At 48.3% G+C, this 14,931-nt stretch overlaps 5 protein-coding genes across 5 annotated transcripts; 3 read left to right on the forward strand and 2 right to left on the reverse strand.

The window, feature by feature from the left end:
• The first annotated feature begins 1,478 nt into the window (after positions 1-1,478).
• On the forward strand, positions 1,479-3,937 carry BC939DRAFT_461054 (P-loop containing nucleoside triphosphate hydrolase protein). Its single transcript, XM_051556965.1, has 4 exons — positions 1,479-1,723; positions 1,862-2,317; positions 2,417-3,721; positions 3,820-3,937. Exons 1-4 carry the CDS (start codon positions 1,636-1,638, stop codon positions 3,843-3,845), a joined length of 1,875 nt encoding a protein of 624 aa, XP_051408984.1. The 5' UTR covers positions 1,479-1,635; the 3' UTR covers positions 3,846-3,937.
• BC939DRAFT_461056 (PAC2 family-domain-containing protein) lies at positions 3,938-5,260 on the forward strand. The gene has a single exon (XM_051556966.1). The coding sequence runs from the start codon at positions 4,160-4,162 to the stop codon at positions 5,153-5,155; it is 996 nt and encodes a 331-aa protein (XP_051408985.1). The 5' UTR covers positions 3,938-4,159; the 3' UTR covers positions 5,156-5,260.
• BC939DRAFT_495494 (Spt4/RpoE2 zinc finger-domain-containing protein) lies at positions 5,256-6,180 on the reverse strand. Its single transcript, XM_051559649.1, has 5 exons — positions 6,056-6,180; positions 5,848-5,954; positions 5,692-5,747; positions 5,487-5,586; positions 5,256-5,388 (listed from the first exon to the last, which is right to left on the reverse strand). The coding sequence occupies exons 1-5, from the start codon at positions 6,119-6,121 to the stop codon at positions 5,367-5,369; spliced, it is 351 nt and encodes a 116-aa protein (XP_051408986.1). The 5' UTR covers positions 6,122-6,180; the 3' UTR covers positions 5,256-5,366.
• Positions 6,181-6,305: 125 nt separating this feature from the next.
• BC939DRAFT_461058 (acyl-CoA N-acyltransferase) lies at positions 6,306-8,185 on the forward strand. The gene has a single exon (XM_051556967.1). It carries the CDS (start codon positions 6,578-6,580, stop codon positions 8,126-8,128), a length of 1,551 nt encoding a protein of 516 aa, XP_051408987.1. The 5' UTR covers positions 6,306-6,577; the 3' UTR covers positions 8,129-8,185.
• A 5,204-nt stretch (positions 8,186-13,389) lies between these two features.
• BC939DRAFT_461065 (F-actin-capping protein subunit beta) lies at positions 13,390-14,920 on the reverse strand. Its single transcript, XM_051556968.1, has 5 exons — positions 14,865-14,920; positions 14,478-14,707; positions 14,167-14,360; positions 13,847-14,019; positions 13,390-13,703 (listed from the first exon to the last, which is right to left on the reverse strand). The coding sequence occupies exons 1-5, from the start codon at positions 14,865-14,867 to the stop codon at positions 13,464-13,466; spliced, it is 840 nt and encodes a 279-aa protein (XP_051408988.1). The 5' UTR covers positions 14,868-14,920; the 3' UTR covers positions 13,390-13,463.
• Between the last annotated feature and the right edge of the window lie 11 nt (positions 14,921-14,931).

Below are 14,931 nucleotides of genomic sequence, written 5' to 3' on the forward strand. Positions count from 1 at the left end.
GTTCAGCATCAGCCTGGTCTTCTTCGCCTGGGATAAGTGTAGCTCCGTTGATGCATGCCTCCTTGAAGTGGCAGAACGTGGTGCTAGTACGGTTTAATCTATATCTTCGATGAAGGATAAAGCGCATGTCTCCTCTTTCAATCTCGCTGCTCAATGGCGTACGATCATCGCAGCCGAATGATATTTGTTGGATCCCTTTGCAAAGGGCTGTCTCAACTGCAGATAGTGCAACACTTCGCATGGCTGCATGAGGTGAGAGGTGCAGAGATCGAGTAGGGGGGAATGGCTGTTTGCGCCGTTTGTTTTGAGTGAACCTTTTATTTTTATTTTTATTTTTGTAACTGCCCCCGTCATTTGAGTGGATATTATTCTGGGTCAAAATGAGTTGACCTGAGTTGCCCGGCCAACTCAAATGTATACTCCCTTTTGTTTATTGCTCTATCATACACAGAATAGTTTCTTTATTACTTGCGTGCCTTGCCGCTTTCATTAAGATTATACCAATCTCAACGTTGTCAAAGCGGAGAGATGATTTCTCGACTCGGATCCAGTATGGCAGGAGGGTTACTTCCTATTTAGTTTCACATCTAGAGCACCAGATCAACATGAAATGGGTGCAATATAGTAAGCAACGGGAACAATTATCTGATGCGCCTGCTTCATTTTGTTGCTACAGCAGACTGTACTTCAGACGGTTAATTGCACTCTTTGCGAGATAGACAAGGAAAAGCCAGCTAGGATGGATCATACTTTGCTCAGGCAGGGAGCCTCGGCATTCCTGCCATTTGATATCCTGATATTCTAATGTTCTGATATTTAGATATTCCATTTATTGTTTTGATGTTCTGATATTCTGATATTCTGAGATTCATTTTTTTTTTCTTTTTTTTTTTTGGTTGAAAGAAGAGGAGGCAGTGAAACTCTCAGAATGTGCGACCGCCCTCATCATAGCCCTTAAAAAAAGAGCCAGACAAGATCATCAATAAGCAAACAGGAACGCCCCCAAGAGGAGGCAGACCCGTGCTTCGCTTCCCTTTACGGGCAGCGCACTTCAACTCATCGTCGAGAGTAAACTGTGTGTCTAAGTTGGAAAACGAAGACTAGAGATGTACTAGACAGAAATCCTGTAAGTACAGTCGATAAAGAAAAAATTACTTCACGGTTGGAAGGTTCTTTTATACCACAGAGGGGATCGGTGACTGTTACCTCGATGGAAAACAAGACTACTGGGATTGAAAACAAATGGGAGCCAGACCCAGCTGTAATTGAAAGTAAAAAATAACAATGTTGTTTAGACTGTTGCAAGATGGTGTAAGACTGTTTGTTCTGCTTGAAGTCCACCTTTTTTCTCAGCTCCTTCAACTCCTGCGAAAGTATGTGGCATTGCTACTAAATCTGCGCACAGACGCTCTGATCTGTCTCCCTGTCAGCCTGTCCGCCAAACGGTTCAGAAAATCAAAACAGAAAACAGCAGTCCATTTTTTTTTTTTTTTTTTTGTTGCTATTGTGAGCAGCTTCAGACTTGTACCTCGACCCAGTGCGTTGTTCCTGTCGTTTTGCCCGACCGTCTTTCATTCTCCACTCGCATCTCTCATTCCCTCTCATCCATAGAAATAGAAACTTACGCAAGTCGTCATGGGTCGAGCTAATAACAAGGCCAATACAAAGGGTGCAAAAGGACACAGGCAGGCGAGAGCTGCTGCCAACGCCAACGCCAATAGCAGTACGTCCCTTTCGCCTCATTATTCATCCGCAGTTATTGCTATAATCAAAGTCCATGCCTCATTCAGCAGTGTCTATGCCCTCAGACTTTCGTCCTAACTGTATGTACAACAATTTTTTTACTTTCCCCGCACTGTAGAGCTCAAAAAGGATCCTGGTGTGCCTAACCTCAACCCCCTTCGGGAGCAGATGCTCCTGAAGAAGCAGCGTATCGCTGAAGCTAAACAACTTCAAAAGGAGGCACGGGAGAACGCCATGAACAAGAACCGCAAGATTATATCCCGTTCTTCCATACTCTCCATCCAGGACATTGCTCATCAAGCCACTGCTAGGGGCCAGGATTTCGATGCCACTGCGGTCGAGGTTAAAGAGGACGACGGCGTTCGGGAGGTCGTTGATTCCGCAGCTGTCGGTGGCAAAGATAACTCTAGAAAGGCGTATTACCGAGAGTTCAGGAAGGTCCTTGAGAATGCAGATGTTATTCTGGAGGTGTTGGACGCTAGAGATCCATTGGGCTGCAGGACAAGACAGATTGAAAGATTGATCATGGATTCTGGCAAGGACAAGCGCATCATTCTTGTTCTCAACAAGATCGGTATGCCTTGCTCTAACATCTTAGCTCTTTAAAGCAATTGTTCGCTTGGTCACTTGTAACTCCTGTTAGACTAACGAGCCGTTAATGATTCTTGGATAGATTTGGCGCCGAAAGGGAACGTCGAAAGCTGGCTCAAATACCTTCGTAACGAATATCCCACCATTGCTTTCAAGGCATCAACTCAGAATCAGCGCACGAACCTCGGACAGAGCAACATCGGCACAGATTTGGCATCAGAGGACATGTTGACAAGCAGTGAGTGCTTGGGAGCAGACCAGCTTGTGAAGCTGCTCAAGAACTACTGCCGTAACGCCAACATCAAGACCGCTATTACTGTCGGCGTCATCGGATACCCCAATGTCGGAAAATCCTCGGTCATCAATTCTTTGAAGCGCTCCAAGGTCTGCGGAGTCGGCTCAACACCAGGATTCACCAAGGTCGCACAGGAGATCGCTTTAGACAAGAATATTAAATTGCTGGATTGTCCCGGCATTGTGTTCTCCAAGGGAGACAATGGTGAGACAGCGGCCGAGCTGTTGCTTCGAAACTGCGTCAAGGTCGAATTGCTGGAGGACCCCATTTCGCCTGTCGAGCTGATTGTGGGCAGGTGTCAAAAGGAGCAGCTGATGGAGATGTATGGAGTGCCGTTGTTTGAGGACGTTAACGACTTTTTGGTTCACTTGGCCCGCCAACGAGGAAAGCTCAAGAGGGGTGGTATTCCAGATATTTTTTCTGCAGCACGATCGATTCTGAACGACTGGAACTCTGGAAAGATTCCCTTCTATACGATCCCGCCTGTTACTCGCCACACTCCTGTTGCAGCGGCTTCAATGGTTGAAGGATGGAGCAAAGAATTCGATATAGATACGCAGGAAGATGTTCAGGTTTTGGCCAGCATGAAATCGACTGTGGATATGAAGTATGCTATGGCCATGGCAGCTCAAGAGCGCGAGGAGGACGAGGTGGACATGGCAGATGAAATCGAATATCTTGGAGATGATGACACTTTTGGCGATGATACGGCTATGGACGAGGACGATGGCATGGACGAGGACGATGGCATGGACGAGGAGAGTGGCGATCAGGAGGCGCCGGTTGTCCCACGGTCATCCAAGCCCATTATCAACTTCAAGCCCAAGGGTAAGAAGTTGGAGCCCAAGGTGAAGCCTCAGATGGCATTCACACCCGAGGAGGCCGAGCTGAATCCGAGGTTGAACCAGGATCGTAAGAAGTGGCTGAAGCAGCAGCAAAAGAAGGCTCGTAAGATGCAGGCAGCGATTGAGGCAGGCGAGGATTTGGATATGGACGACGATGACGAAGAGAATATGGGTCAGCAAAACTTTGGACAAGGGTCTCGATTCGACTTTGGCAGCTTTGGAGTACAGTTTGGTGGCGACGATGAGTGTAAGTGCTTTTATCCGTTAATTGTCAGTGGATTACTGTATGATATGAGAAAATCTGCCCAAACTGACACGTCTCTTACTAATGCGTGTTGAACATAGTGCCCGATGAGGATGAAGACCTGTAAAGTGCCAATTACCATGTTTCCTATCCACTTACTATTCTTTTTTTTACCATCGCATATCACCCATGTCCTCCTTCCCTTTTTATTATTTGATAACCCATTGCATCCCCATCTACTCCACAGCACATTGTAATAAAACCATTTCGCAAAGAATAGCGCGAACCATTTCATTTCAGGCATATGTAAGCGTTGTGCGCGGAAAGAGTCACGTTTCACACGCAAGTTTGAACGCGCGTCCTACTTTCGAGTAGTTAAGAACCCTGCCTGGAACCGTTTAATTCAAGCTCCAACCATCAACAACAGCAACTTACAGGACCATGAACACATTTGTGCCATCACCAGGTTTCGATGCCAGCCGTTTCAAAGGCACAATCCTCATCCTGCCCTCGGTGTCGATCGGAAATGTGCCCCAGCTGACAACAGATCTTCTCCTTGCGACTCTCAAGCTCGACCGTGTTGGCTGTATCGAGGACGAGAATGTCATTCCCGTCGTTGGGCCTGCCGATAAACCACACGAGGCAACTTCGCCATTATCAGCAACAGCAACAACTGCACCAGGGTCAGCAGCGTCAGGAGCAGGGCTTTCTTTGGCCGTTGAGGTCTTCCAATCCAAGGATGGCAAATGGACCCTGATCCAGCAGCGTTCGCCTACAGTTCGTCACCGGTCACACTTTTATGCAGACAACCTTGTTCAGTTCATCAAGGATGCAGAATTCGATCAAGTGGTGCTCTTGGCCTCGGCAGATGGAGCTCGTCGAGTGGATATTCAATTGAGGTCGAGTACACCTGTCCGATATATTTCCTCACCCGCAGTACCCAAGACCTTGCTGGAGACGATCCAAGGATTAGGACTAGAGCAGCTCGAGAATGTGGCCACGACAGAGGATGAAAGGCGAGAGGCATTGATCAGACGACAGGAACACTTCCTAACACACGACCCGTCCAGTGCAGCCGCAGTTTCTTCTACATCCGCATCTGCATTAACTGATCGAGTAGAAGGAATGCAACTGGACGAGTCCGCCACAGTGGGTCAACAGCAGCTAGAGAAAGTACCAAGGATACCCAATGGCGGGATCGCTCGTCGATTGCACTCTTTGTGTCAGGAACAAGGGATCGCCATCTTGACGATCGTCAAATTCGCGATGGAAGGAGATAATGCGCCGGATGCGATTTTCCTAGCCAATGTGTTAAATGCGATCTTCAAGATGCATGCCCCAACAGAGCAGCAGACCCTGCAGGGCGAAGGGTGGAAGGCCCCCAAGAGCTGGGACTCGCTTTACGGCAACACATTTCATCAAGACATGTACCAGTGATTCCATTCGAACTAAAAACGAAAACGCTGAGGAAAAATGGCAATAAAAAAAAATGGCAATAAAAAAGAAAAGTCGGCATGTTTAGGGACATGGTGTATGTCTAGGACTGAGAGAATGATTTATTGTACAGGGTGTTGTTTGATTTTGTGAAACGCTTCTGATGATGGTGCGACAAAGATCCAAGGAAATAAGGCGATTCAAGTTGAGCTATTTAATCTCTAGCCGATCCATCCCTACAATTGTGGATATATCAATGTATACGCTCGTTAGATCATCCATGCAATAGATGAGGGATCGAGCGGCAGCAATCGAATGAAAAAAGAAAAATTACCTTGGTCGGTACTTGATACCCTTTGATTCTAGATCGTCCTCAATATCCTCGGGCAAACGTCCTTGCACCTGAACTGCGTAGATGCCCTTTTCGAATTTATCTATTATGGACGCGACAAACAAAGGTACAGACAATTGATCAGTATCGTTGCAGCGCCATCCATGACTATTTGGTTCTCGCCTCGGTAACTGAAGTCCATTCTCACCGATGCGCTGCCACTTGGCGACCCAGCTCTCTGAAGGCTGCATCACAGCAATTGCACTTGAAGAGAGAGATGACGAAACAATTGAAAAGTGTGAGTCGAATGTGGTTGAGGAAAGAAGGTATCAGCATAACATCCTGTTTCCTATTGTTTCCATACCCATCGTAGTGCTGGCTGGTACAGTCCATGACCCTATCCATGTGCCCTCGCATCTCCAGCAGTGATTCGCAATTGTCGCATCCATTCTTGAAAAACTGTTCTTGCTTCTATAGGTGAGAGGATGGTACGAGTGTACGTGATAAGGGGTTAGTATTCGAGCAGGTGCTGAGCAGTTCGTGTTCTTTACCGAGCGAGGTATGATCCTTGCCTTGATAAGCGAGCAAAGTAGACAGGCTCTAAGTTGCTTCTTGTCCGTAGGAATGATGCCCGACATGTCGAATCGAATTAAATTGATATGGGATCGAGGAGATTAAGAAGAGAGTGAGATGAGACGAAATAAAAGTGCATTTGAACCCTTTAATGTTCACTCGCTTGTGGTTCGGCAAGGAATAAGGGAAGCCAAGCCACTGTTCCCATTTTCAGGACATGAATTTCGTTTTTGCACGTCGCTTCTCCATCCCTTCTCCCTCTCCCTTTACACATATACACACACTTCATTTCCTCTGTGCCACTTTACAGCTCTTTATCGCTGTTTCCCGCCTTTGCCTGCCTCCACACACTTCACTTTGTCAGGAACACAATAGCGCGCATTGACTTTTTGTTCTTGAACTAGCAGTCAGCACTCTCTCTCGCCAGCAGGGATCATCGCTACACAGACACCTCCTTTTCTCCACCGCAAAACATTGACGGCATCTCTATACGCCACCAAACTCCATATCATACCCTCTTCATGACCAACTCAACAGTATCAAGTCCCTTTCCCACCACAGTCGTTACAGGAGGCACTATCGGCTCAATAGTTGTTGGTTGCAAGCTCCAGGTCCTCCACGGTCAACCGCCCGAATACCGCAAGGCCGAGATTCTCTCCATACGTCCTACCGCAACTGCCGATGACCCTGCTCGCTCCGAATACTATGTGCACTACTCCGATTACAACAAACGTTTGGACGAATGGGTTGCACCAGAGAGACTCAATCTCCTGGGGGAGATTGAATACCCCAAGGTCAAGAAGCCAAAGACAGTCCTCGCAGGCGTCGGCAAGGAGACAGGCAAGGGATCCGAGCCAGGAACACCCAGCGGAAGAGTATCCAAGAACAATCGAAAAAGCAATCTCAGCAAGGCTGCAACAACAGGAAAGGGAGCTGAGACGGCGTCTACTCCAGGGGCATCAGGATCTAATAAGCGTAAGGCTGCTGCAATGGAAGAGGACAGCGCAAGTCAGGAACAAGGGACAGGGATGAATGGAACAACACCTACCATCCAGGTCCAAGGAGAGGAGGATGAGGATGAAGAGATGGCAAATGGTGAATCGGTTTCACAGGAACAGATCCTGGACGAGAACGGGGATGTGTTTTCAAAGGAGCAAGAGATCGAAAAACTGCGGACGTCAGGATCAATGACCCAGAATCCACATGAGGTCGCCCGTGTCAAGAATTTGAACATGATACAGATCGGCAAGCATGAAGTCGAGACGTGGTACTTTTCGCCCTATCCAGTGGAATACGCCTACCTGCCGACCCTTTATATCTGCGAATTCTGCCTCTCATACTTTCCAGCAGTCAAGCAGTTGTCGCGCCATCGACTCAAGTGTACGCTTCAGCATCCACCAGGCAATGAGATCTATCGCAAAGACGATATTTCGTTTTTCGAGATCGACGGGCGGAAACAAAAGGTTTACTGCCGGAACCTGTGCCTGTTGTCGAAACTGTTTTTGGATCACAAGACGCTCTACTATGACGTGGACCCGTTCTTATTCTACGTGATGACCCAGCGGGACGAGGACGGCGCCCATCTGATCGGATATTTTTCAAAGGAAAAGGAGTCGTCAGAGCAGTACAACGTCGCGTGTATCTTAACAATGCCACAGTATCAGAGAATGGGATTCGGGCGATTGCTGATTGCGTTCTCGTACGAGCTGTCGAAAGTCGAGAAACGGTTAGGATCGCCAGAGAAACCGCTTTCAGATCTGGGACTGTTGTCGTACCGTGCATTCTGGGCGGAGACGATTGTGAGCTTGTTAGTGGAGCAACAGAAGGCAGGGATTGAGTTGTCGATCGACGATATTGCGAACAGGACGGCATTCCAGCCCCAGGATGTGCTGCACACACTTCAGAACCTGAATGCGCTCAAGTATTATCATGGGCAGTATGTGATCGTGTTGAGCGACACGGTAATCAAGAATGCGGAAAGGGCGGCGAAGAAGAAGAGGCGGGAGGTGGATCCCAAGGCACTGGTCTGGAAGCCGATCCACTTTACGGCAACGCAGCTGCGGTTCTTGTAGCAAACGGTCCAATGAATGGATTCAGTCTGCAATAATAAAGTTAAGCTTCAAAACAAACAGTATATTTCCTATTGGGGTCCTAAAAATTTTTTGGATGGGGGAACTGTGCCAGTATCCCAAATTCGAAAGAAATACTTGGGGGATATTACTCTGGATTCCTCCTAGTGTAGTATTAGGATCCCAATACAATGCACTCACTTTTTTCTACTGTCTGTAGGTCTGTAGAATAAAAAAAAAAAAAAAAAAAAAAGGCTGGCTGCACCATCTCATCTCCATTCTCATGTCGCATGTTGCACGTCTTAATGGTCATAATGGCAAGCTTTTTTTATTCACTTTCTATCTCTCTACGTCAAGTGTTTTCACGTACCGGTTCATAGACATCGTTTGGAGCTGCTCTTCTACTGATTGTAGAGCTGCTTCAACCCTCAACTCCAATGTGGACCCAGGCATCCGCAAGGAGGTTTTCAACACCGAGCGGATCAGACGCCTCTTGTAGTAGAATTGCTTTGACCGCGTGTTAGCTTTCTGGTCGCTCCCCTTCCGCCACTTGGACTTGTAGTGCTTGTTGAGTTGCCAAAGTGATGGTTGCCCATTCAGTCCAAAGAACCACTCCTTCCATTGGTCTCGAAGAGGATCGTCGCGTCCAAGCATGATGTGGTCAGCAATAAAAGGTGGTTGATATCTAGGGTACGCCAGCGCTTCTTCCATTTGGTCCATTTGGTCCTCTATGTCATGCTCTTCAGGCTGTGGTTGATGCTCTGGCGGTTGAAGCGCCTGTTCCTGGTCCGGTAGATGCAAGGTGGCTTCCTGATGGATTTCCGATTGCTGTTCCTGCTCATCTTCTTGTTCCACCACCGCTTGCTCCTGCTCCGCCGCTGTTTCTTGTTCTTCACCCGGCAGTTGTCGTTCTACTTGAGAACGTTGAACACGAACATGCGGCTGGAGCGTATGCAATAGCTGATGTCCTTGGGGCTGAATTAGCTGTTGCGTTTTCTCTATAAGCTGGATGTACAGCTCTTGCGCTTGCGCTAGTTGCGGGCTGGGTCCCAGATTTCGGAGTAGCTGCAACCCCTGCATTTGATCCTGTTGAAGTTGTCGTAAGCCATTCAAGTTCTGTTGACTCTGTGGTTGACGCCCTTGATCTGCTCCCTGCTGCTCCCTCTGAGATAAATTGGTTATCGCTTGAGTGAGGCCAGATGATATGTCGAAGGCAAAGCTGACGAGAGCGCTGAATCGATCGTCGATTCGAGCCTTAATGGTGGAGGTAGCCTCCATGAGGTCTTCTCTCTGCTCGTTTCTTACAGCAGATGTGGTCTTGAGGAGCTCGTTGAGTACGCGGTTATTCTGCTCATCTCGCATGTGCAGCGAGCGGAATTCGTGGTTGATGGCTGGAGCGTTTGCGGCAAGGCTGTCCGATACCGGGGAGCGTGTAGTTTCTATGCTGTGAAGTAAGCGTTCCTGGAACCTCAAGAATAGAGTGCTGCCAAATAAACGATCTCTGAAGATGTGGTGCTCGCCGTAACGAAATTCGGAAGTTCGAAGATTGATGAGAACCGCAGCGTCTTGAAGAAGGACTTTGCGCAGATGTGTCAATAGAAGAAGGATGCGCAGCTTGGGGATGTCCTGGCTCAGAATTTTCATCCTGGTGTTGGAAGGCCGATCCTCGAATATATCGCGATCCATCATGATATTGGAAGTCCATACGAGCCAATCCTCGGAATCCGTGAAGTAGTGTTCGATAAATGGGAAGACTTGTCGCTGAAGGTCAATAGGCGGGATGAGAGTATTTCGCGCGAGCCATAGACGCTCCCCTGGCAATGTGCACCCGGCCATTTTCAGAGCCACCTGCGCAGAATGTCGGTCCAGATAATGTGTCGCCACGCGATCAACGCTCCAGTGTCCAGCTTGCGCAATTGAGGCGATGTCCGCCCCGGCCGCGAGAGCATGGCGCGCTCCAGAACCTCGATGCGCATGAGTGGGCTTGTTCGTTGGGTTGGCCGATTTATTCCACATTGTGGCGGCATGCCTGTACTGTGCACTGTGTGACAACTGCTTCAACGGATCCCCTCCTGCATATAGGATGAAGATCTCGCTCCAGGAGTGTTCGTTGAAATCCGGAGGGCTTCTTGGATGCTACAAAGGAAGAAATGAAAAGGCGATTGTTATGAGCGCGAAAAAAAAAAAAATTAAAAAAAATTAAAAAAAAAAATTAAAAAAAAAATTAAGGAAAAAAATTAAAAAAAAATAGAGGAATAGAGGAGAGAGATCATACCATCCACAGTTCATAGAGGTAGAGTACGAAGGCACCGACGGGGCAGACCTCAACATCCTTGCTTCGCACTATAACTCCTTTATTCTCCTTGCCCTCGCGGTTCGTTTTCCCTCGTAGCATCGAAAGAGAGATACCAACAACACTTTGTCCTCCAGAGTTTCCTTGATTGACGGTGTGAGTGGCGAGGTCAGCCAATGTAGCCATCCTCATGTTTTCACCGCGCATTACCATATAGTGGGACCATACAGCGTTAAGCCGAGTGCGGAGGCCAACGACATCGTGCTTCCTTCCACCGCCTAGATGCCGGTACTTGTGGGTCCAAGCTGTCTTCATCGTCTGCCTCAACACCTCCAAGTCGTTTCCCTCGTCAAAGGTCAGATCGGTCGAGACCATAGATTTCTTCAGCGCGGCCACTCTTAGCTGATACTTCTTCATGAGCGTCCGGACATGAGCGGAGCGTGGGTGGGGCTCGTTTTGCATGGCCTTGTTTGAGGAGTCGGATTTCTGGCTGACATAAAGATCGATGGCGGCCTTGATATACGCATCCACCGTTTCGTAGGAAGGCAGGGGCAGGTTTGGATCGTACGCCAGCCGTTGCTGAGATCGGACCTTTGGGTTGGCGCGTAAAGGTTCGATACCTTTCATAGGGTCTGGCTCCTCAGCAACATTCTCAGCCATATATCGCTGAAACTTCTTGCAGTAAACGTTGATATCTGGGTATCCTTTTCGACGGCACCACTCCTGGAGAGATAGAAGTCAAGCATTAGGTCAGGTTCATTAGGTTTTACGCGTGCTTGTTGCGAGTATAAGGTATTAGAGGCAGTGCGAACCTCACACTTACCACCCAATGCCGCTGGTATCGTTCGTACATTGATACGGTCGATTTGGTCAAAAGTGCCTGGCGTTCTTGCTGGATCATAAGGTCGATTTCTTGTTCTGCCAGCGTGTTCATCATCATTCCTAATCTCTGTCCTGAAACCTGTCCATCCGCAAGCTCCATTTCTACTCCTGCCTCGGCCAGAGAGTTCTCCACAGCTCGTCGACGTTGTTCTCGCAGACCCTCCTGGACCTGGGATATTGTTTGCCGGCTTCGCGTGCGGGACGACAGGCTGGTCACCAATGTAGAGGAGGACGCCTCGCTGGAACCGCTGGAAAGCAAGGCCGAGGGCCGAGGATACATCTCACGGTGAACAGATTTCTCTAGAGCTCTTGGTGACAGGTGTTGCTGGGTTGCATGTTGTTGAGAGAATTGCGGTTGCATGGAAGGGCCATGACCCATGTCGACAACCTCATCACAGGAGGGAGTAATGAGGCCTTCGAAAAGAGTCTCGGGTACCATCTCTTGCTCCACCTCTTCCAGCTCCTCCAGCTCCTCTCCTCTGTCGGAACCGCCGACGGACAACGCTGCTATGCAGACATGTAGGCGAAAGGAGAGCGAACCGTTGAGCGCCAGTCTGCCATGGACGTGCTCCGTCTAGACGAATGTCGCGTCGATTGTCATTGAAGATGAGCGTGCATTTACCATTAGGAATTGGGTTTTGGGAAGAAGAGCCAGCTCGGCTGCTGGGGCCGTGGGTATATGGGGTGTGTGGGTGCTCCATTGCTGTAGACTTTGTCGAGAATGATGGTGGATGGAGTGGGTGGAGTGTCTGAGTGTGCCTGAGTGCGACGCGTTTGTTCAGTAAACAACATCTGGGTCCTGGTTTCCCAATCCTTATAGTGGTCTCTATTGTAAAGCACTAGGATTCAATTCAATTCGCACTGATTTAATGTAAATTAGGATCTTTTTTTGCAAAATATCGTCACAGTACATGTACTTGATGGATCCATAGCTGAGAGCAGAAACCTGGCTCATCATTTCACGCAAGTCCCATGCCTCAATTGCTCGTTAAATGAAAGAACCACGCCTCCCTGTTAATATTGTTTATTAGCTCATATCCCAGAGACCACCCTCGTTAGAGACATGAGCTTATCTGCCTACTGGTGCTATGTATTCAAGAGGCGCTATACATGCAATGCAACGACGCATGTACCGAAGACGGTGAACAACCCTTTTTCCTTTCCGTAGCACTCATCCAGGCCGCGCACGCACTCATTCACAAGGTAGAAAGCGCAAATGGTATGGCCTCATCGCTCCATGTGGATGGGATGCTTCGATGATAGATAAGCAATCCCCATCCCATGTGAAGGCTGAGGCAATTCAAGTGCTATGCGGGTATCTGAAGGAGCGCGGCGGGGATCACGAGCGAGTGAGCAAGCAACGGGGCTCCTCTTGTTTCTTATCAATGGCACCTTAAGAATGGGCGAGGCAAGCTCGAATGCCAAAGATCAGGCAAACGGCCAGGAGCACTAACACCGGGAACAAAGCTACGAAGCTGATCGGGGATATGATCATACAATGCCACACACTTCGACCTCCGTGAGTGGCCGCGAATGTGGATGTTTCTTCTTGAACGACCGTGGAGGCGGGACTGATCTGCGGAGATGGTAAGCTGGCCGAATCGACATCCACAATTACTGGATTAGCCATGAGCAGAACCTCGGATTGTGCGCCGGTGAGGTTATCTGGCTGTGGGGGCTCCGGCTGAGGGGCTGGCTGTGGAAGAGGGCCGACATGATTCGGAGCCGTATTAGGGTATCGACGCATGGCAGAGTTCATGATGGAGCGGGTGCTGTGGGTATAGGAACGGGGTGTGGAGTAGGAAAATAAGATGCGAGATTATTACCCTAAATCGCTTTGTTTTTATAGGCAAGAAAAGAAGAAAGACTGCGCCCGAAATGCACTATTACATTAGTGATCCTGCGGAGGGAAAGGATAGAATCTTGCTTCGCCAGGATCGTGGTTCTAAAAATTCCTATGTGCCATGCGAAAAAAAAAAAAGATACACTCGGTCCCCCAAGAATAACAAACGATCATATTCACCAACATAAAATGAGTCTTTCTTCCAGGCCAAAAAAAAAAAAAAAAAAAAAAAAAAAAAAGGTGCTATTAAAGATAAACATTTAATTTTTTTATTGGGTGCTTTGCTCACTTAAAGAGTCGCCTCTTTATAGTCAACACATTCACTGTTGAGTCTTTGGCTGTCTCTCTTGAAGTTTGGACGCAATCTCCCTCTGCATTTCTTGTTGTCTCTTGATCTTCGCCAGCGACTCACTCGAACGCAGGTCATTGACGGTATCCTTCGTCTTTCCGAAATAAACGTCCTTCAGCAAGTGTCGCATCTTGATCTCCATTTCCTCAACCATGCGTCCAATGTTGGCGATGTGCATCGAAGGGTCATCAACCAGACTGTCTTGCTCGGCCTATGAAGAAAATCCGAGACGCAAGAACGCAAGGCATTCCAGCCGCATTGTCCAATTTGAGAACTGGGCCACTGGGTCATAACGTAGAGAACAAAAATGGGCATCTATTTTTGCCACAAAAATAAAATAAATTATAGACGAACCTGGCGCGTCATACTCCCACTCAGATTCATATGGCCGAGTTCCGGCTTGTTTGTAACCATGTACAACATCACGGTCGATGTCAGTTGGTAGTGTGCGTTGCGACCCTTCTCTTGAACATCAAAGACGTGAATTGAGTCCCACGCGCCCTTCATTCTGCGGTTACCATCGCCGACTATCGAAAATAAAAACAACAAAAAAAAAAAAAAAAGCGGACATCAGTGGTGAGATGATTCCTGCACAGACGTGATGGTGTGCACTGACGATCTCCCTTTAAAAGATCCGGATCTATTGCAGCTGAAAAGCACATCGAAAGGCGTACCTTTCTTGATCAGGACGACTCCAGCAAATCCAGGATCCAAGTCCCAAAAGTATACTGACGAGACACCCCCTTCAAAGTACAGTTCCCTGTAGGTATCAAAGGCGTCGTTGGCTGCCTGCTCCAGTCTGCGAAGCTTTGATGAGGGATACGTTGCTTCAGCCAAAGGCGGGGAGAACTCGTTCGACCATGGTGATCTACAAGCAAGCGTCGATAGAATGTTAAACGAGTTAATAACCAATGTCGGGTCAAGCGCCCATGGCATTACAGACAAAATATGCTACTAATGCACCTTTCGACGCACCACTGCCTACCTGTAAGAGTTACCGTCGCGGTTGTATTCGCACAAGAGGTATTCTTTGCCTGTCTTCGCACAGGTCTGGACCTTCAGCGGTTGGTCAACGGTGTTAAGCAAGTCTTCAGTCAAGTCAGGAAGGAGCGTGACAAGCGAGGCCAGGTTCTCCTCTGCATTTTGAGGAGGCAGGCGACGCATCAGGTCGAGCGCCAGGTTCACCTGAGGGTTGACTTCTTCATCCTGCATGTCCTGCGAAACGACAAGCAACATGTCAACGGTCTCTGTTAATGGTTGTCGTTGTCCTTGGTATGATGCAAGGCGGCAAGTGGGAATAGGTGTAGCACAGGGTGACTCGAGCATTCACTTTTCATGGAAGAGGCCCAGGAGAGCAAGTACGCATGCTTACCATGGTCGATGTGATGATGATGATGTGATTGATTCGATAAGATGTCGAGAAAAAAGTAGGAAAGATG

The sequence above is a fragment of the Gamsiella multidivaricata genome, assembly GCF_025024155.1.
Source record: "Gamsiella multidivaricata strain RSA 2152 chromosome Unknown BC939scaffold_65, whole genome shotgun sequence".
NCBI classification, from domain to species: Eukaryota; Fungi; Mortierellomycota; class Mortierellomycetes; order Mortierellales; family Mortierellaceae; genus Gamsiella; species Gamsiella multidivaricata.